Consider the following 20,110-nt stretch of genomic DNA (forward strand, 5'->3'; position numbering starts at 1 on the left):
CTGTTGCACCTGTGAGCACACTTTGATTTCATGTTTAGAGAAGTTAATGACTTGTAAATTGCTCTTGACTGTAGAGCTAGAAATAGAACGCACGAAGGATCCCTGAGCACTTGCATAGATAGGAGGATAGAGACACCAGACCCAAGGTGGATCGCTAAAGCGGTAGTTTGCTGGCTGTTTTCCTTCCCATTCCTGGACAGCCACTCGGTGGTGTCAGAACATTCCTCACAAGGATGCCAACCTCCAGATGAAACCCCATGTTGCTTTGAGATCATGTCTTCTGCCCATTCCCACCGGATGACGCTTGTCACCTTTTCTCCTGCCCCCATCCAGGTAATTCTCTGATGTGACGGCTGAGACATGAGATCTTCAGCCTCCAGGCTCTCCAGTTTTTCGTCAAGAGATTCACTATGGAATCGGTGAGTGGCCATAGTCCATCCTGTCTAGAGAGCCCAGCCTGGGAAATGCAGAGGGATTATTTGGGGGGTGGGGGAGGGGTTGAAATTCAAAATTTGATCAAACTGCAGACTAGAATCTGACAAAGACATTGTGGGTGTGAATATTAGTGGCAAACCGACATGTGGCATTTGTAGGGTTGTAGACTTCTCAAAGTGCTTCCTGTTGTCACATCACCTGTGTCCTTTGGGCAGAAGGCAAGGTGGCAGGGGGGTGGTTCCAGAATGAAGTCAGGAATAGCAACGAAGATGACACCATCCACAGTAGGTGCTGTTTTACCTGAGCGACTCTTAGAAACAGGATCTCATTCAGTCCAAGTAACAATCCCACCAGGGAGGAATTACTACATTCATTGTACAGGTAAAGATCATACCCAGCTGCATTTGAAGTCTGTTTTACCTGATTCCAGATCTCCTGCCTTTTCCCTCTATGCCATGTTCCTTCTTGGTGGAGGTATAATTTGCCCCGTTTTGCAGCTGGGAATACTGAGGCCTGGGATAAGGGCGTGTGATAGAGTCCATGCAGTCTGACCTCAATGGGTGGGGGTTTGTGTTAGAGGATGTTGAAAATTAGACTGGACAAGAAGATGACAGAAAAGTCAGCGAGTCTGAGAATCTTAAACTTGTCAGCGTAACTTGACCTAGGGTCAGTCTGCTGTGACTGGGGTTTCCCAGAAATCAGCTTCGTGTAGTGGAAAGAGCATGGGTGCTGGAGGGAGTGATAGAATTCTGGCCTTGCCACCAGCTTGCTGTGTGACCTCAGGCAAGACACTGACCTTCTCTGTTTCTTCCATTTTCCTATCTCTGAAAGGAAATATTTATGTTTTATATTTTTGTGTGCAGCCTAGAAAAAAATTGAAAATAAATTGTCTTGTGTAAAGTAGGCATATATAGAGCATTGTAATTATTTCAAGTTTTAGGATAGAAATTGTTTTTAAGTATCATTAGACCAGCGAAAGTGTACTGAATGAATGGGAGAGGCTGGAGGTAGGGAGGCCAACCCGAGAGGCTTTGATGTGATCCAACATGAACCAACAAGGAACTGTTACTACCTTTGGGATAAATGAGACTTTGTATGATTATTTTCCTAGTTTGTCTGTTAGAGGAATACCCGAAGTCATGTTTTATTTTGTTTTGTTTTTTAAGTCATAAGTCCAACACAAAAGTCATAGTTTTGTGGGTGTCTTTTTTTGGGTGACATTAATTATAATTGTAAAACCCAGTGCATTATTTAGAATTACATTTTGCTCTGGATGATGTAAAATTTAAATGAACATTGGCTTAAAGAAGATAGAGGTATATTTCTCTCTTAACCTGAATGTTCAGACACAAGGCGTACAGGCCTGCCACAGCAGTCTCTGGGAGACCCAGGCACTCGCTCTTGTCTCTCTGCCATGTAGGCCTCCAATCCCAAGTCACCTCATGGTCCAGTGTAGCTGCTGCTGCTCCAGCCATCACATCTACCAGCAGGAAGAAGGCAGGAAAAGAAGAAAGGCAGGCTACCTCCCTTTAAGGATACTTCTGGGTATTGCACCTGCTGTTTCTACTTCTGTAGGCCAGAATTTAGCCTATACACAGCTACAAGAAGGCTGAAAAATGTGGTCTTTATTCTACGAGACCATGTGCTTACTAAAATTCAGAGTTGTTCTTATAGACAAGGAAGAGAGCAGATAATGGAGGACAAACCTTGCTTTGCCAAGCAAGGAGTTCCTGGAAAATTGTTTTTAAGGGGAGGGGCTCTGTGGCCAGGCGGCTGGTGTTTGACCCCCAGATCCATGCCCCGTAGTTGCACGACCTCAGGAAAACTACATTTGTGGGCCTCAGTAAAATGGCATTTTGTACATCCCTGTAAGGGTTGCCTTAAGCGTTAGATCAGTTAAGGTAGAGCCTTAACTTAGGACATGATAAGTGCTAAGTGTTAGCCCTTCCCACTCTGACTGCTTCTGCTATTTCTCTCACCACCACGACCACATCTGCTGTTACGACTACCTATCTGGACTAGTTCTACTGTTACTTCCGCTGCTGTTCCTGCTACTGGTACTTCCATGACTATGGCTGCTCTATTGTACCACTGGCTTTTGCCAGGCACTGCACACACATTTAAAAAATGCAATCCTCACAGAATGGCAAGTGTTCTTTTCCCAAGGTGAAGAGTCAGCGAGGCTAGGTAACTTGTCAGGGCTCCTGCCGCTGGCAGGTTAGAGGCTTTCCATCTGGGAGGGGGGTCGTGATGGGAAGGGAGCACAAGGCCCCTGCTAGGGTTCTGAAGTGTTCTGTCCCCCAGTCTAGAAGCTGGTGACACAGGTGTAAACATTCCTTCAGTGGCACACCTATGACTCGGATCATTTTATGTATTTATACTCTATTTCAATTAGAACACATCAAAGCTTGTGCTTTCTTCACTACAGCATGAGGTCCACCACCTTTGTTTCTTTGTATTTGTTTGTTGGCTGGTTGGCTCTTTCGTATAACATGTGGATCAGTTGCTTGTGACTTTGGTGGAAGGACCTGGGCCAGGGGGCTTGGGTGACAAAGGTGCAGGCAGCGGGCATGACCGGTCCTCATGGGGCTTTCCACTCAGAGGAAAAGGAAAGAGGCAGATCCCCTACAGATCGACAGCCACAGGGTTAGGCTGAGGGCGGGAATATCTGGGACCCCAGGACGGGGCATATCAGCTAATCCATGCAGGTCTGTGCTGCCAACAGAACGTAGCTGCCCATCTCAACAGACTCCTTTGATGGGGAGAAGGAATCCAGCATCCCTGGGTTCGCGGATCGCATGAGGGCTCCATCTGAACACAGAAAGCCCTCACTGCGTTCCCGGCTACCCAGCACTGAGAAGGGGTCAGCTCTCCTTCTTCACGGAGCAGATAAGAGTTGGAGCTTGGAGTTTAGTACATACGAAGGGAAACCCACAAGGACCAGAGACTTTCTTCATGTATTGAGACATAAGTCCAGGGACCTCCTGCTTGGTTTGTCTGGTTATTAATACAAATGTAGGTGCTAACAAATGAGTGGAATCACACCTCACCACGGGGCAGTTACCGCCCCTGGGAAAGCTCAAGTCCAGGGGAAAAAAGGACAATGTGCTTCCTTTTTTTCTACCCCAAGTACTACCAGGACAGCACCCGCAAGTGGGATTGAATTCTGAGCCAGCAGTATAAATCAGCGGGCCTTATTTCCAGGGTTTTTGTCCATGTGTAGAAACTAACGAATGGAAACTCTAGACCCTCCTAAACCAAGCCCTGGAGAAACCTCTGACAACCCCATTCCCCCACCCCCACCTTTGCTTTTCCAAAGGGTCAAGGCAGATGCCCCGTTATTATCATGCCGCCAGCTGTCACCCAAATTGAATTTCCCTGAGCCCAGCTGATGTCCCTTTTTGGCCACAGGGCAGGGGTCAGGAATGAAGGCTGTGCATGGACGGGAAGTGTGTCCCTCGGGCTGAACGCAGAGGCGCTGACCTCTTAACTCTGCCCTGCATTTCTTACATTGTTGGAAGGGTTGGAAAGCCTGATGATTTCTGGATGTAAAAGAAAGAGAAATGCATTTCAGAACAACAGCCTTCGAGTTCCCTGTGAAAGTCCCACTGGTAGCATTGAGGCTGCTTGAACATCTCCGGGTGATTTCACGGCCTTGGCCATTCCTCGGTTAGATGCGTAAAGGGAGGAAGGAGTCACCTGGACAAAGATTGGGAAATGGTGTTTCTGGTCTTGAATCTCACCACCCCCTTCCCTTTTTTTCTTCCGTCCTTCAGAATTTATTGGGCAGCTACTGTGTGCCAGGCTGTAGGCTGAATCCTGGGGACACAGGTCGATAAGACCCACTGGAAAGCCTTCCTGAGCTTATCATTTGTTCATTTAAAGAAGTTCATTCATTCTATAAAATTCATTGAGCACCTTATTTGCTCTGGTCTCCTAATAGCAATAAAAGACACTGTCCCTTCTCCTACTGAGTTTATACCTCCTTAATTTTTTCACTTGCTCACACAGCAAACACATTCTGAGCACCTACAGTGTGCCAAGGACAGGTGGTTGCTGGGATACCAAGACGAACAAAACGTAGCTTCTGTCTTGCTAGACCCGAAAGGCTAGACAATGTCGCGTTCCTCCCTATGGCTTCTGTCACAAAGTACTCCTGGTCTGGCGATTAAAACAGTGGAAACGCGTTGTTTCACTATTCTGGAGGCTGGAAGTCTGAGATCAAGGTGTCGCCGGGGCTGCACCGTCTTTGACACCTGAAGGCGGCATCTCCCTTGCCTCTTCTCAACTCCTGGAATTTGCTGGCATTGCTTGCTGTCCCTTGCTGTAGCCTCAGGTCTACACTGCTTGCTGTCCCTTGCTGTAGCCTCAAGTCTACACTGCTTGCTGTCCCTTGGCTTGTAGCCTCAGCCTCTGGTCTCCACTTCTCTTGTCAAGCAGCCTTTCCCCTGTGTCTCTCTTCTTTCTTATGAGGACACCAGTCATATTGGAATAAGGGCCTGCCCTACTCCAGTGTGACCTCATCATAATTTACATCTTAACTGTATCTGCAAAGACCCAAAGAAACTCACATTCATGGGGACCTGACTCCTGGATGTCGACATTGGGTGGGGGAGGTACACAGTTCAACTTATAATGCGTCTACATAGTGACGCAGAGCACCGACAAGGGGACCTGGAGTAAGTGTCATTATCTTCCCCTTCTTCACTCTCTCTCGGCATCCAGAGGGTGGGAGCCCTGCAGTCAGCAAGGCTGTATTCCTTGGAGCCAGCGATTTTGGATTTTGTGCCAGGAAGTGAAGCCGACCTTTTCATTGTACACTTACAGGGAGAGGCTTGTGTGGTCCCAGGGGATGGGCAGGTCTCCTTCCTGCCACTCTCATTTGTTTTTGCTTCTTGGGGTGGCTGATGAAGGAATCACGGGGACACCTGCCTTGACCTGAAGGCATGGCCTGATGGTGAGAACTGTGAGTTCCTAACCCGGCTCTGCTCTTGCTGGTTTTCTGAGCCTGGGAACATTTCTCCACCTTTCTCTGCCTCAGGCGTCCCATCTAAACCTCACCCTGGGGGATCTTGTGAGGACCAGGTGGGATCAAATCTGCCAAGTGTTCCACAAGAGCACCTGGCCCTTAGGGGCCATTTGGTGCACGTGCGTGGTGACTATGCCGAGACACATAGCATCTCCCTGAGAGAGGACTTGCCCAGGTCATTTCAGCACATGTCCGTGGAGACTTTTGGTTAGTATTTAACATCATTCCTCCGAACATTTCCCTATAACCTTTCCAAATATGGAAAATACGCCCTTGCACAAAGGTGTACATTTAAAATGGTGAACAGTTGCAAACAAGACAAAAAACCTGCCCTACAATGAGAAATGAATGAACACATTAGGGCAAAATGATGGAAAAATTAGGATAAAACACTGAAAATGTAGTCGTTAAAAAGATCATGATCACTTTTCTAAAGTTAGGAGATGGCTTATAATCTAAATGTCATGTAAAATTTTTTTTTTACTTTTGAGGCAGTGAGTTAATTTCTCTGCTTGGGTTTCCTCCTCTGTGAGTTGGAGACCGTTCACAGTACTGTCTTCAGACATGGGGTTGAGAATTCAGTGGGATCACATAGAGGGAGCCTGTGATGAGCACCTGGCATGTGTTAGGTACCCGCCAACTGCTAATTGTTGTTTTTATTTATCATTTGCTTTAAATCATGTGCAAAACACTCCTAGTGAAATATTTAGAATTGGTAACACAGATGAAACATACACATTTTCCCTTCTAGATACTTATAGAGGGGCCACATTCTGTTGGTCGCTTAGCCGATGTGGGGCAGCGTCTAGATCAAACACTCTTAGGATGCAGAGCAGTAGGTCTCAGTCTCGGACTGTGCTCAGAAACCCTTGTGAGGGCTTTTAAAAGAATACAGATGCTTGGAGATGCTGACAAGAGATGTGTGGTAGATCCGGGGCATCTGCAATCTTAAAAGTTCCACAAGTGATTTTGATTCTTAGGATTGAGATAAGGCACAGTCACACACACACACACACACACACACACACACACACACCCCGCCAAGGAGTTTGCAAACCAGATGCAAAGATGGGACTAGCAGACTCATTAAAAGATAAAACATAATAGGGCGCCTGGGTGGCTCGGTGGGTTGAGCCACTGCCTTCGGCTCGGGTCATGATCTCGGAGTTCTGGGATCGAGTCCCGCATTGGGCTCTCTGCTCGGCAGGGAGCCTGCTTCCTCCTCCTCTCTCTCTCTCTCTCTCCTCTCTCTCTTTCTCTCTCTCTGTGCCTACTTGTCATCTCTCTCTGTTAAATAAATAAAATCTTAAAAAAAAAAAAGATAAAGCACAATATAAGGCTAATGTAAGTTCTGCAGAATGGGGCTCCCAGCTCTGGTTCCCCTGCAGAACCCTGTAAAAATAAAGCCCCCCCTGAGATGTATGGAATCAGAACCTCGTGGGGTGAAGTCTTTGCAGAAAGTTCTGATGATCAGCTAGGTGCAGAGCTATTGGTGAGGACTCTGAGTGGTCGAACAATTCGACCCCCCCTCCAGAGGGTCCCTTTTGGCCTGGGACTGTCAAATAAGGCCCCTGTGAGGAGGTGTGATTGCAGGTCAGGCTTTGACCACGCCTCTGTGTCTTACTTTTGTATTCCCTCCCCTTGAGGTGCCCCACCCAGGCTGTGAACCTCCAAAGCCCTTTTTACTAAGCCATGAGGCAGATGTGTTTCCTCTGGCTGGTACTGGTGAATGCTTTAAAATACATGTATATGTATTATATAAATTTATTTAAGGGGCGCCTGGGTGGCTCATTTGGTTCACTCAGGTCATAGTCTCGGGGTCCTGGGATTGTGCCTTGCTTCAGACTCCCTGCTCGGTGGCGAGACTGCTTCTCTCTCTGCTTTTGCCCCTCCCCCTGCTTGTGCTCTCTCTTGCTTGCTCTCTCTCTAAGTGAATAGATAAAATCTTTTTAGAATTTTTATTTAAAATATTTTTACTTATGCTGAAATGCATATGATATAATATTTATCATCTTAATGATATTTTTAAAAATATTTTTAAAATTTATTTATTTAGAGAGAGCGCGTGTGAGTTGGGGGAGGGGCACGTGGAGAGGGAGAGAAAGAGAATCCCAAGCAGGCTTCACACTGATCATGGAGCCTGATGTGGGACTCGATCCCAGGATCCTGAGATCATGACCTGAGCTGAAATCAAGAGTTGACCACTTAGGGGAGCCTGGGTAGCTCAGTCATTAAGTATCTGCCTTTGGCTCAGGTCATGATCCCAGCATCCTGGGATAGAGCCCCATATCGGGATCCCTGCTCAGTGGGGAGCCTGCTTCTCCTCTCCAGCTCCCCTGTGCTTGTGTTTCCTTCTTCTCACTATCTCTCTCTGTTATAAATAAATAAAAATCTTTAAATTATTTACTGTCATAAATAAATAAAAATCTTTAAATTGGTTAAATTACTTGACTGACTGAGCCACGGAGCCCCCCCCCCCATCTTAATGGTTGTTACGTGGTGTTAAATATCTGTATGTTGTTGGGCAACCATCACTACCATCCATCTCCAGAACTCTTTTTCTCTTGCACAACTGAAACCCTGCCCCCATGAAATAACAATTCCCCACGTCCCTTTTTCCCCCAGCCCCTGGCAGCCACTATTGTATTTTCTGTCTCCATGAATTGGACTACTTGAGGTACCCCCTAAAAATGGAGTCTTGACGGTATTGTTCTTTTTGTGACTGGTTTATCATCGCATAGTGTCTTCAAGATTCATCCATGTCGTAGGATATGTCACACTCTCTTCCTTTTTGAGGTTGGCTGATACTCCATTGTCAAGGGGTACCACAGTTTGCTCATCCACTCACCCACGGGTGGACACTTAGGTTGCTCCCATCTTTTTTTTTTTTTTTTTAAGATTTTATTTATTTATTTGACAGAGAGAGAGAGATCACAAGTAGGCAGAGAGACAGGCAGAAAGAGAGGGGGAAGTAGGCTCCCTGCTGAGCAGAGACCCCAATGCGGGGCTCAATCCCAGGACCCTGAGATCATGACCTAAGCGGAAGGCAGAGGCTTTAACCCACTGAGCCACCCAGGCGCCCCATGCTCCCATCCTTTGACTCTTGTGAGTCACGCTGCTGTGAATATGGGTGTACAAATATCTCTTCAGGACCCTGCTTTCAAATCTTTTGGGTATAACATACCCCACAGTGGAATTGCCAGATCCCGTGGTAACTTTAGGTTTCTCTCTTTTGAGGCCTTGCCATACTATTTTCCACAACTACACCATTTTACACTTCCATGCACAGTGCACAAGGATTCGCATTTCTCCGCCTCTTTGCCAACACTTGTCATCCTCTGTTGTTGTAATAGTAGCCATCCTAATGGATGGGCTAGTGAATGCTTTTAGCAAGGACAAATCATTGTCAGCTTCATATTTCATTTATGTTATGTGGGCCAATTAAGCAATTCCCAAGCATTTATTTAAGCGCAAGGCCCTGAGTATACAGACCTAAATAATACATGCATGGTCTTTGCCTTCTAGGCTCTTGGAGTGTGTCAGGGGAAATAGATACATGGCAGGTAATTTCTGTCCAGTATGGGAGGTGTGATACTGTATCCTTAGGTAGCATATGATGCCTTGAATACAGTCAGGAATGGTACGAAATGAGGGCTGAATGTGGCATCTCGCTGTCAAACACGTGAGGTACATTATTCAAGCCGACTTAGAAGTCTAGGGGTTTGGGTTGTCCAGCAGAACTTTCCGTAATGATGGATATTCTGCGCCTTTGGCGTCCACTAGCCTCAAGTGGCTGCTGAGCACTTAAAATGCGCTTAGTGCAACTGAGAGATGGAGTTTTTAAGGTTTACTTAATCTTAATGAATTTATATTTAAATTGAAATTAGCTGCAAGTGGCTAATGGCTCGTGCGTGGGACAGGACAGTAGTAGAGATTCTCACGTGGTTCTCAAACTCGAAGATGCACGTGAGTTACCTGGAGATCTGGTTCAGGAGCAAATTCCCTCCAGTGTTTCTCATTCCTTAAGTTGGTCGTGAGGCCAAGAATTCTGTATTTTAACAACCACCACAGGTGATTCTGATGCAGGTGCCATTTGAGAAATGCCAAGTCTTGCAGTTTTCAGACTTTGTATCCTCAGAATATTTTCTTCATGTGAAAGCTGAAGAGAGGGCTCAGAGAATAAACCACTTGGGAGCAGAGCTGGTCTGGCTTAGGCAGGGCTGGGAGCTGGAGCTCCATGCACGGTTGGGGGGGGGGCGCACACTCTACCCTCCCTGGAGGAAGCATCTTTTTTTTTCTTTTTTTAAAGATTTTATTTATTGGGGCTTCTGGGTGGCTCAATGGGTTAAAGCCTCTGCCTTCAGCTCAGGTCATTATCTCAGGGTCCTGGGATCGAGCCCCACATCGGGTTCTCTGCTCAACAGGGAGCCCCCTCTCTCTCTGCCTGCCTCTCTGCCTACTTGTGATCTCTGTCTGTCAAATGAATAAATAAAATTTTTAAAAAAAGATTTTATTTATTTATTTGCCAGAGAGAGAGAGAGATAAAGAGAGAGAGAGGAAGAGTGCAGGCAGAGGGAGAAGCAGGCTCCCTGCTGAGCAAGGAGCCCGATGTGGGGCTCGATCCCAGGACCCTGAGACGAAGGCTGGTGCTTAACTGACATCGGAGCCACCAGGCGTCCCCGGAGGAAGCTTCTTAGAGTGCATTTCACAACCCCTTGTCTAGCACAGCCTCTCAGGTCATTTATCTGAAACCCTGTGAAATTGCAGAGTGAGATTTGGTTTTCCAATAACCGTCTGCATGGCAGAACCAATTTAAAACCAGTAGTTCCCTCTGGAAATACCAGTGAAAGCAAAAGCACCATGTCTTCATTCGGGCTACTATAATGAAACTACCACACAGACTGAGGGGCTTCAACAACAAACATTTATTTCTCACACTTACAAAGGCTGGGAAGTCCCAAGATCAAGGTGCTGACAGATTCCAAGCCCAGCTGGGAGCCTCCCTGGTGCAGAGATGGCTCTTTCCATGGCATCCTCCCGAGGAAGAAGGGACCAGGGAACTGTCTGGGGTCTCTTTGATAAGGACACTAATCCTATTCATGAGGGTTCCACCCTTATGACCTAACCTCCTCCCAAAGGTCCCACAGGTTAATTCCATCACAGCATATGAATTTTGGGGGGGTGCAGACACTCAGCCCACAGCACACAATTAATACATTAGCGGGCCAGGGTCTTCCTTGCACGGGACGCCAACCACCCATCTGGCACCACATGAGGAATTGCAGAGCATTGAGGAAGAGCATTGCCTCTGACCCGGATATGAATGCCAACGCTGCCCTCGGACTTAGTGGGCAGTCCTAGGCCAGGTCCCGCATCTGCGAATGAGTATAACGGTATCTTCCACGTGAGATCATATAATTGGCCCTTGGAACAGTGTAGGGGTCAGAGACGCTGACTCCTCATGCTGTCAAAATCTGCATATAACTTTAGATTCCTCCCAAAACGTAACTACTGCTAGCCTCCTGTTGAGCCGAGGCCTTACTGATCATATCAATGGGATTAGCATGGATTTTGTAAGTCCCATGTAGTACGTACTGTATGCTTACAATAAAGTAAGCTAGAGAAAAGAAAACGTCAGTAAGAAAAGCATAAGGAAGAGAGAATACACTTACAGTGCTGTTCCGTATTTGTCGGGAAAAAACCCTACGCAGCTCAAACCCATGTCGCTCAAGGATCAACGGTGCCTGCAAAGCCCACCGCGTGGTACTTAGCGGTGGATCTTAAGAGCAACAGCAGCGGCAGCCGCAAGAATAGCGAACGCTGAGCACTGAACTGGAGCCAGGCCATCCACTCTCGGAAGCGCTTGCTACTTATTAACTCATTTAATCCTTCCAACAACCCAGTGAGGCAGATACTGGGATTTCCATTGTGAAGATGACATGACGCTCACGGAGCGTAGGGGGGTTGGTGAAGGCTGTGTTGCTGTGGAATGACAGAGGTGCCCGTCCCATGCAGGGAGTCTGGCCCCGGAGCCTGGAATTTCGACTTTCTTGCACTCCATCACTGTATCATCTATAGGCTCTAAAGAAAGCCTTTTCAGATGAGGCCCTGCCTCAGTTCTCAAAGCTTCAGAATTACTTTGCACGTCAGCTCAGCTTCCAGAAGGCATTTGCTGCCCCAGCTGGCGACTCCCTCCCTCTGAAAACTCTATTTGCTTTGGGCTTCCGTGGCATGGCGCTCACTTGGATTTCTTCCTGCGATTCTGCCCTCTTTCTCAGTCTCTCAGTAGGGTTCCCCTGGCTCCAACCAACCTCACAGGGTTTATGGAGACCCTCTGTATGCTGACCAATTCTATTCTTCCAAACTCTTCTCCCACTGAACTTGGCCTCTCTGAGTTCCAGACTCGATTACCCCAAATGTCTGATGATATCTCCCTTTGGAAGTGTAGCAGGCACCTCAAGATTAATATTCCAACAGGGATTATTTCCACCGACCTTGCACGAGATCATGCTTTGCCTCTGCTTAACACCTATCCAGGGCCCCAGTGTCCCTGTCCATTTTACTGAAAACAAAATGCAGATTTCCTTACAAAGGCTCCATTTCTTCAACAGCTTCTCTTGTCACACTCAGCCAGCACTGGCTGGTCTCACGATTCTGCCTCATGGTGTTTCTCTGCCTGCAGGGCTCGTCTCCCCACACCACCCCCGTTCCCCAACCTCCCTGCTCTTCATAAGAGTGACAAGTCTTGTCCTAGAGTCTCAGCTTAAATGCTATTTCCTCAGACACAACTTTCCTCACCACCACATTCTCTCTGGCTGCACCCATAGGTTTTCTTCCTAGCACTGTAGCAACCCAGAATTATTGGTTTACATGGGTGTGTCTGCCACCTCCCCCACCATCAAGACCACCAGCTCCCAGCAATGTTAATGGCTGCTGATCCACTAATGTTATCTCAGTGCCTGGCATAGAGTCTGGCACATAGTAGGTAATCAATAGAAACAGGTGGTTGTTGGGACACTTGGGTGGCTCAGTCGGTTAAGCATCTGCCTCTCGGTTTCAGCTCAGGTCATGATCTCAGGGTTGTGGGATCGAGCCCTACATCAGGCTGTGTGCTGGGCTTAGAATCTGCTCAAGATTTTGTTTCTCCCTTCACTCCTCCCTCCCCCTCTAAAAACAAAAATCGAAACATTATTGTTGAAATCAAATCAATGGCTCCTAAGTTGATCATCAACCTACAAGACCAATTCTAGGCTTCTGACTGGAAGAACCCTTTCACAGTGGAGGTGGTCCTCCTGTGTATACAAGCGATTGCAAATTGGATGGAACCCAGGCTTTTTTGTGGGCTTTGGTCCCTATTTTCACATTTCCTCTCTGATGGGTCATCCATAATGTTAGAACTTGCAAAGATACTCTTAGGGAAAGCAGCCTCGAATACGCAAGTGGTTTGGTTTGGGTTTAAAATGGAAGCTCTGAGCTAATAATGCATTTTACAGTTATGAACAGAGAACAATTTTCTCTGTTAAAAAAGAATGAGAGGTGGAACACTTTGTGTGGGTTACTGCAGTGCCAGAAGCTCTTGAAAGGGGTTCTCTGCAAATATTTGGGGTTTGGTACTTATAAACAGCACAGGTTTTCTTGAACACTGGTAAGCACGGCGAGAACACCCTCGCGTGCAAAGCGGAACGGGGCCCGCCGAGCGGCACTGTGGAGTGAGTGTGTGTGGCTCTGCTCGGTGGTGGAGCTGCAGGTGGAGGCTTGCAAGTCCGTGCAGACAGGTCACTAACACAGCTGGCTGCAGTGACCGTGAGCTCTGCCACGCTCTTCATGGCCACTGTCTTTTCATCAGCCACAAAGTGATGGACTCTTAGATGCCCACGCCACACACCACGGCCCAGGTGAGCCCACTTCTAGCTGCTTCTCTGGGGTGAGGTCTAGTTGTCAGAAGTTTCCAAACAGTGGGTTTGGTCAGAGAGGATGTTGAGGATGGATTATTACCTGTAATTCTGCAAGTCATGACCGGTGCTTGTGTGTCTGGGATGTGCCGGGCTTCGGACTCAGACCTTCATGGCGGCTTCATCCTCTCCAGGCCCGGGAAGGGGGGTATGGGCAGGCTGTGCATTAGGTCATGAGGGAATGTGTGTACCGGCACCACCTTGGTTTTGGGTGATGAGAAGCCAGCTCAAACCGGCTTACACCATAAAGGGATTTATTTGCTCCCACCAGAGAGGGGTTAAGGGCTAAAACCTGGTTCTGGGCATAGTTGACTTCAAAGATTTGGTTTCTCTTTTTCCCTCCGCATCACCACTGAATCTCTCCCTGCCTCTGTCATCTGTCAGCGGTGCCTTCCCCTTTGCAGGCTTCCTTCTCGAGTTCCACATGTCGCAGCTTCCGGGAGCTGTCCTGTAATTGCCAGCCTAACAACCCTATTCGACAGAGCTTTTCTTCCTAGAAGTTCTAACAGAATCTCGGACTCCATTCCCATCGGTGCAGCTTGGGTTACGTGTCCCAGTTACCTTGGACGGGGTGAGGATGTTCCGACGGGATGGGTCCACTCACCTGACCGTCCAGAGCTGGGGGTGGGGCTGTAAGGTCAGCACCAGGGGATCCGGGAAGGGGGTGGCCTCCCCAGGGGGAACTCGGCATACGATCCCCAGAAGATACCAGGGAGGCAAACACACAAATGCTCGCATCACTAACCGAGTCCGTGGAGGCGGGGAGAGCCGGCGAGTTCTAGTCAGCGTCCTCAGAGGGTGCCTGAGAGTCTGTGTTCTGCTTTGGCTCCTTTAGATGATCCTCAAGCACAGCGACATCTGGAATCCCTCCAGGCCTTTTATTGTGCGGGTGAGCGCCAGCCTCCTGCGTCCATCCTCTACTCTCAGCTGCTTTGGTCAGCTTATCCCTGAGCCCCGCCTTTGACCTCCAGCCTCTTTGGAAACGTGGGTCTGGCCTCTGCCCCTGGTGCCTGGCACAGCAGCCCCCACGAGAGCAGCCTCCACCTGGGAGGCAGGAGTTTGGTGGGTGGAGAGTTGGATCCAAGGGTCAGGAGACAGGCAGGAGCAGGAGCACATCTGGCAGCAGCGAGGACTTCCTGGGCCCGCATTTGACACTCCAGAGGACCCTGCCTGTGGCTTCCTTGTCCTCAGATAAGCTTCACCCTTCGCCCATCCCCCCTCCCCTGCAGCCCATCTCTGTGCTCATCTCTCTTTGTACTGCAGCCAGATTCGGGCTCTGTTGGGTCCCTAAGGACCTCTATTCTCTCCATTTCTGGGGCCTTCCCAGATGCTGCCCTTGGTGGGGACACCCCCAGCGCTCCCCTCCCTTCTTCGCCCTCTTCCTAGTTAACTCCTGCTCATCCAGATCCCAGCCCAAAGGGCTCTTCCCCTGGAAAGCCTTCCCTGATGTCTTCTCCCAACTTGGCTGGCTTCATCACAGTGCATCTCTGGGGGACCCTGGGAAACTCCCCCACATTCTTGGTGTGTGTGTGTGTGTGTGTGTGTGCGTGTGACCATCTTGCTTTTATTCATTTCAGTTTTTCTCACTAAATTATAACGGCTGTGAGGGTGGAGACCATCCCAGTTTTACTCACCACCATCCATAGCCTCTGGAGCAGTGCCTAGCCCACAGTAGGCGCTTAGTGAGTTTTTATTTATTGAGTGAATGAATGACCGGGCACTGGGGAGCCAGTGAGGGATGTGACATGGGAGAAGATGACTTGCCCAAGTTTCTGGGATACTAACAGGCTCCACCCTCTTGAAAGACCACATCTTTTCACTCCCAATGTCCCGCTTTGCCCACTCTGCCTGGCCCTGCGGCTCTCTGAGTAGCGGCAGAGGGAAGGTGAGAATTATAATGAAGGCTTATCTGCAGACCAGCTTGTCAACCCCATAGCAACGCAGCTTTCCCATTGCCCTCAAGAGTTGTGATTCCCCTTCCTTCTAGCAGGTCGTATGCGTGCATGTTTGTTTTAACCCGAGAAGATCTTCCCTGCAGGTAATGAGGTCATTCCATTTCACCTTCGAGTGTCCCATCTGGTTGGAGCCTTTGATGGCTCTTAGATTGTCATGATCTTATTTGGGAATAAAGCCGCTGGTGGAACCTGGAGGGAGCACATGTCATCTTAGAGGACTCTGGTTCCCTCATCCCAGCGGTTCAAATGAAAGGTCAGGTGAGTTTGACCAATGCCCAAAGGTCAGTCTTCACCAGGGGCTGTCAGAAGGGCAGGTGGCCTGTCCTGGAGTGGAGTTGGGAAACCTGGGTCCTTCTGTGGTCCCCAGATGATGGGGAGATATGGGTAAGTCCTTCCATCTCTCCGGGAGAAATTGGGTCTCTATCAGCTGGGCATCTTTTGGTGGCAAGCAGTGGAACAGAAAGAAAAGCCCATGGCTGGGACTGGCATCAGGCACTCATGGAGCCAGGGATGCCTTTGGGGTTGTCTGAACTTGCTCCCTTTATTCTACCGTATTATGCGTAAATGCTAAGAGAGTCTCCTAACAGGGGAGTCCTTGCTATGTGCCCTTGAGTAAGCCACGAACCCCTGTGAGCCTCAGTTTCCTCCTGCGGTCAGGATTAAATGAGCCTGCCCTTTAAAGCAGTCAGCGCAGTGCCTGGCACATCATAGGTCCTCTTGGCTCTGCCCTCCTCTCTGCTGGTTTCATTCACAAGCTGGCTTTCTTCTTGCTGGACCCAAATGATTCGGAACTCAAAGCTTCCTGGCTTCTTGTTTACTACAAAGAGAGTTTCTCTTTCCCAAAAGGCAGTCAGTGATGCGGACATGGCTTTCAGGCCCCCCAGCAGCAGGCCCATGCTACCAGCCCGCAAGAGCGCCTCCTGGTGGCAGGAGCTCAAGGAACCCTTCTGGGGAGAGGTTGGAGAAGCAAACAGCCCGCCTGCCAGGTTGGGGAGGAGGGGGTGAGCACCAGACGGAGGGTGGGATGCTATTTCCAGGGGAAGACTGAAGAAAGAGCCTTGCAAACCCTTGTGGTTTTTTCATTTTCTTTTTTTTTTTTTTAAGATTTATTTATTTATTTGAGAGAGTATGTGAGCAGAGGGAAGGGGCAGAGACAGAGGGAGAGACTCCTCAAGCAGACTCCCCATTGAGCGTGGAGCCCCACTCAAGGCTCGATCCCGGGACTCTGAGATTATGACTTGAGCTAAAAACCAAGAGTCTAGACACTCAAGTGACTGAGCCACTCAGGCACCTTGCAAGCCCTTGTTTAGTGAAGAGGGAATCAGAGAGTTAATATGTGTTGGCTTTTCTATGCCTCTGTGACTTTGCGCATGCTGTCCTTCTGCTGGGGAAGCTGTGCCCACCCTGCACACTCCCATTCAGCCCCCAAGCCCCTGCTCTTCTGTAGCCACCACCGCTGCCCACCCTCAGCCTCCTGCCCCTGTCCTTGCTTTTCTATTTCGGAGCAAGCCCTGTGGGGTGGCAACACTGTGTCCTGGGAATACAAAAGACAACAAATCACAGTGCTGATGGTCCTTCCTCTCTGCTGCGTCTCCTCTACCCAAGGGCCATTTGTTCATTGATGCCATGAATATTTAAATTAAGCACCATCTCTTTCTTCAGACATTGCTCTAGCTACTGGGGATTCAGCAGATAGTAGGAGGGACAATAAAGTCAATAAATAATGATAATGAAGCAGTTCATTTCTGATGGTGTATAACCTGAGAAAATAAATAAGCGATAGGGTGCTGGGTGGGAGGAGCAACCCCGTGGAGTGTGGCATGAAGGATGGCAAGAAGCAAACAGGAGGTGGAGCTGGAAAGTCCTGCACAGAGGACAGCATGTGCGAGACCCTACAGGAGCAAGTTCCAGGAGTGACAACTGGAAGCGAGGCTATGGGGTGGGAAGAGAGGTCGAAGGTGTGGAAGGTCGGGTGGGGGGTGGTGGGCAAGGGCTGTGTCTGGTAAGTCATGGAGATCATCGAAGGGGCTTGGATTTTACTCTAAATGCCCTGGGAGGTCATCGTTGCCTGGGAGGTCATCTGGCCCTGGTTCCGTGATCCTCACTGGTGGCGAACCCCGGGTGTCAGTATAGCAGCCACTAGCCCGTGTGGCTACTACCAAGCACTGGAGATGTCCCAGAAGTATAAAACAGACCAGCCTTTAAAGACTTTGAATGAGAAAAAAAGGATGACAACTGTGTCACTGATCATTTTTCTATTGATGTTGGGTTAATCTTTTGGAAAAGTTGGGTTAAATAATTTTTAAAATGAATTTCACCTCTTTTTTGGACTTTTTATTATTATTATTTTTAAGAATTTATTTATTTGTCTGAAAGAGCCAGAGAGGGCACAAGCACAGGGAGCAGCAGGCAGATGGAGTGGGAGAAGCCACTCCCCGCTGAGCAAGGAGCCCAAGGTGGGGGCTGGACCCTGGGACCATGACCTGAGCCAAAGGCAGACGCTTAACTAACTGAGCCACCCGGGTGTGCCCCTCTTTTGACTCTTCATGTGGCGATTAGAAATCTGCAATCGTATGCATGGCCTGTGTTGCATTGTACTTCTGTTGCAGCGCGGTGCCCTAGAAGCACTTCCAGTCATTGCTTTACCTGCCTGGGTTATAATTACCTCCTGACTTACCTGCTTCCCTTCGTGAGGACGGGCTGCGTCTGGTCGGCGGTTCTGGCCCCGGCGTGGGGTCCTCAGAAACAGCGTGGACGCTCCACCTGGTTCCCCGGTGCTGAGCACCCAGGGCTGTGCCTCCTGAGGTCCCCTTTGCATGTCAAAGGTGCTGGGAGTTAACATTCCTGGAGCAGCTCTCAGCCCATGAAGGATAGGTGTTGGGGAATAAACATTCCAGTTCCCTGCCCTGCAGGTACACAGCTTGGGAGTATGTTCTGTGGCCTTGCCAGAGGTCCCCAAAAGACTGAACCCTGTTGCCCTTGGGGATAATCTGCCCTTTAAGGCACCCAGATTGGCTTCCTTCCCTTCTCTTTCTTACCACCCCATTCAACTACCTGGGACCATTTCTTTACATCTTTGTCTCAGGCTCTGACTGGGGGGGAACCCAGCCTGAGATGTGGGTTGCCCGGCACATCAGGTGCTCAATAGAAGGAGAGGGGTCATCTCTTCGGCACATCGCTGGTGTCGGGCGCAGGGTGTGGGGTGGGGTGGCACAGGAATGGGCTTCCTGGCTGGTCTTCTCCAGCCGCTGGACCTCTGAGCCAGAGGGCAAGGAGCAAGGCCACTTGCCGGGCCTGGGGCGTGGTGCCAGGCTAGTTCCGGGTGCCTCCAGCTGCCACACCCAGAGGGACAGTTGAATCAGCAGCTGAGTCAGTGAGGACAGTGCTGTCCTACTTCGCCAGTCTGGCAGCGGGGCCTGGGACTGCCTCACAGCTGGAGGGTGAAGGGGGGTGTTCAGCCCGTGCCACCAGGAGAGTGTTTATGCAAGTGACTTCTTATTTTCTGCCACTCCTGACCCCGGCCCACTTTCCAGTTCTCTGACACCAGCTGGGTGTCCGAACCTCAGTTCAGTTCTGACATTGTCTGCCTGGTTTATTAGCACCGAGTCCACAGATTAACGGCTCAGTCCCACGAGACTGCTCCCACTTCAGATGCCAGTAGTAAGTCCCAAGGAGACGTCTGACTGTCGTTCAGTCAGGGCTGTTCCGTTGGAAGTTTCCATGATCCCCCCACCCACCTTGCCCCTGCCCCAGGTTCTATAATTTGGTAGAGTCGCTAACTGAACTCAGTATTCCCAGTTTATTATAAAGGTTGCAACTTAGCCAAATGGAAAAGATATGCACAGGACAAGGTTTGGGGCTCCCTGCCCTCCGGCACAGTGATGCGTTCCCTGATCCCCATCCTCTAGGGGTTTTCGTGGAGGTCTCATTACACGGGCATGGTTGATGAAATCATTGGCCACTGGTGACTGAACAGTCTCTAGCGCCTCATTCCTACCTAGAGATCTTTCTGGGATCTTACTACACAGCTAGTAACTATTTAGCCCCCTGCCCACGAGCATCTCGGTAGCATACCAGAGACACCACTGGCGCTCTGCAGTTCCAAAGGTGTTAGGAACTCCGTGCCAGGAACTAGGGACCAAAACCAAATGTACTTTCATTATGCCACTATGGGCCATAATATCAGAGTCCGGGCAAGGAAATGTGTGGAGACCCGTGGCTGGCAAGCTGCCTGGATCGTGGCGTGGTATCTGTTGGCGTGCATTTAGGAAGGTGGGAGCGAGCGAGAAAGATGACAGGCCTTGCCCTACAGAGCCGCTGGCGTTCATCCATTCTTCAGCAAGCAGGTACAGCACTGACCACTTGCTCTTGCTGGGCCTGGCGGCAGGGCCAACACTGTAGCCTGGTTGCACCTTCTCACCATCAAGCCCACCAGCTTCAAAGTTCTCCCTGGCTTTTACGGCAAAGACCAGGTCCTTAGCCTGACAGCCAAGGCTCTCCCTGATTGCCCTGCCTAGCCCGCTGGCCCCGCAGGCATGCTTTGCTCCCATGGCCACTGAGCTATTTGCACCACCCCAGATCTGCTGTGCCTATCAGGCCTTCACACACTTGGACCTCCTGTTCCCTCTTCTGGACCACCCTTTGTCAGCCGTCCTCCTAGCTATCTGCTCCTCCAAGAGGCAACTCAGCACCACCTCCTCCAGGCAGTCCTCCTGGATTCTCTCTTTACCAATGCCCTG

At 49.4% G+C, this 20,110-nt stretch overlaps 1 protein-coding gene across 2 annotated transcripts in view; it reads left to right on the plus strand.

The window, feature by feature from the left end:
* ASAP1 (ArfGAP with SH3 domain, ankyrin repeat and PH domain 1) overlaps positions 1–20,110 on the plus strand; it is a 351,004-nt gene that overhangs the window by 36,014 nt on the left and 294,880 nt on the right. For both annotated transcript variants that reach the window (XM_082719724.1, XM_082719725.1), the window contains exon 2: positions 334–419. In XM_082719724.1, the coding sequence (XP_082575850.1) occupies positions 361–419 (59 nt within the window). In that variant the 5' untranslated portion in view covers positions 334–360. The remainder of the gene's footprint in view (positions 1–333; positions 420–20,110) is intronic.

This window comes from Mustela nivalis (genome assembly GCF_964662115.1).
Source record: "Mustela nivalis genome assembly, chromosome: 2".
Classification (NCBI taxonomy): Eukaryota; Metazoa; Chordata; class Mammalia; order Carnivora; family Mustelidae; genus Mustela; species Mustela nivalis.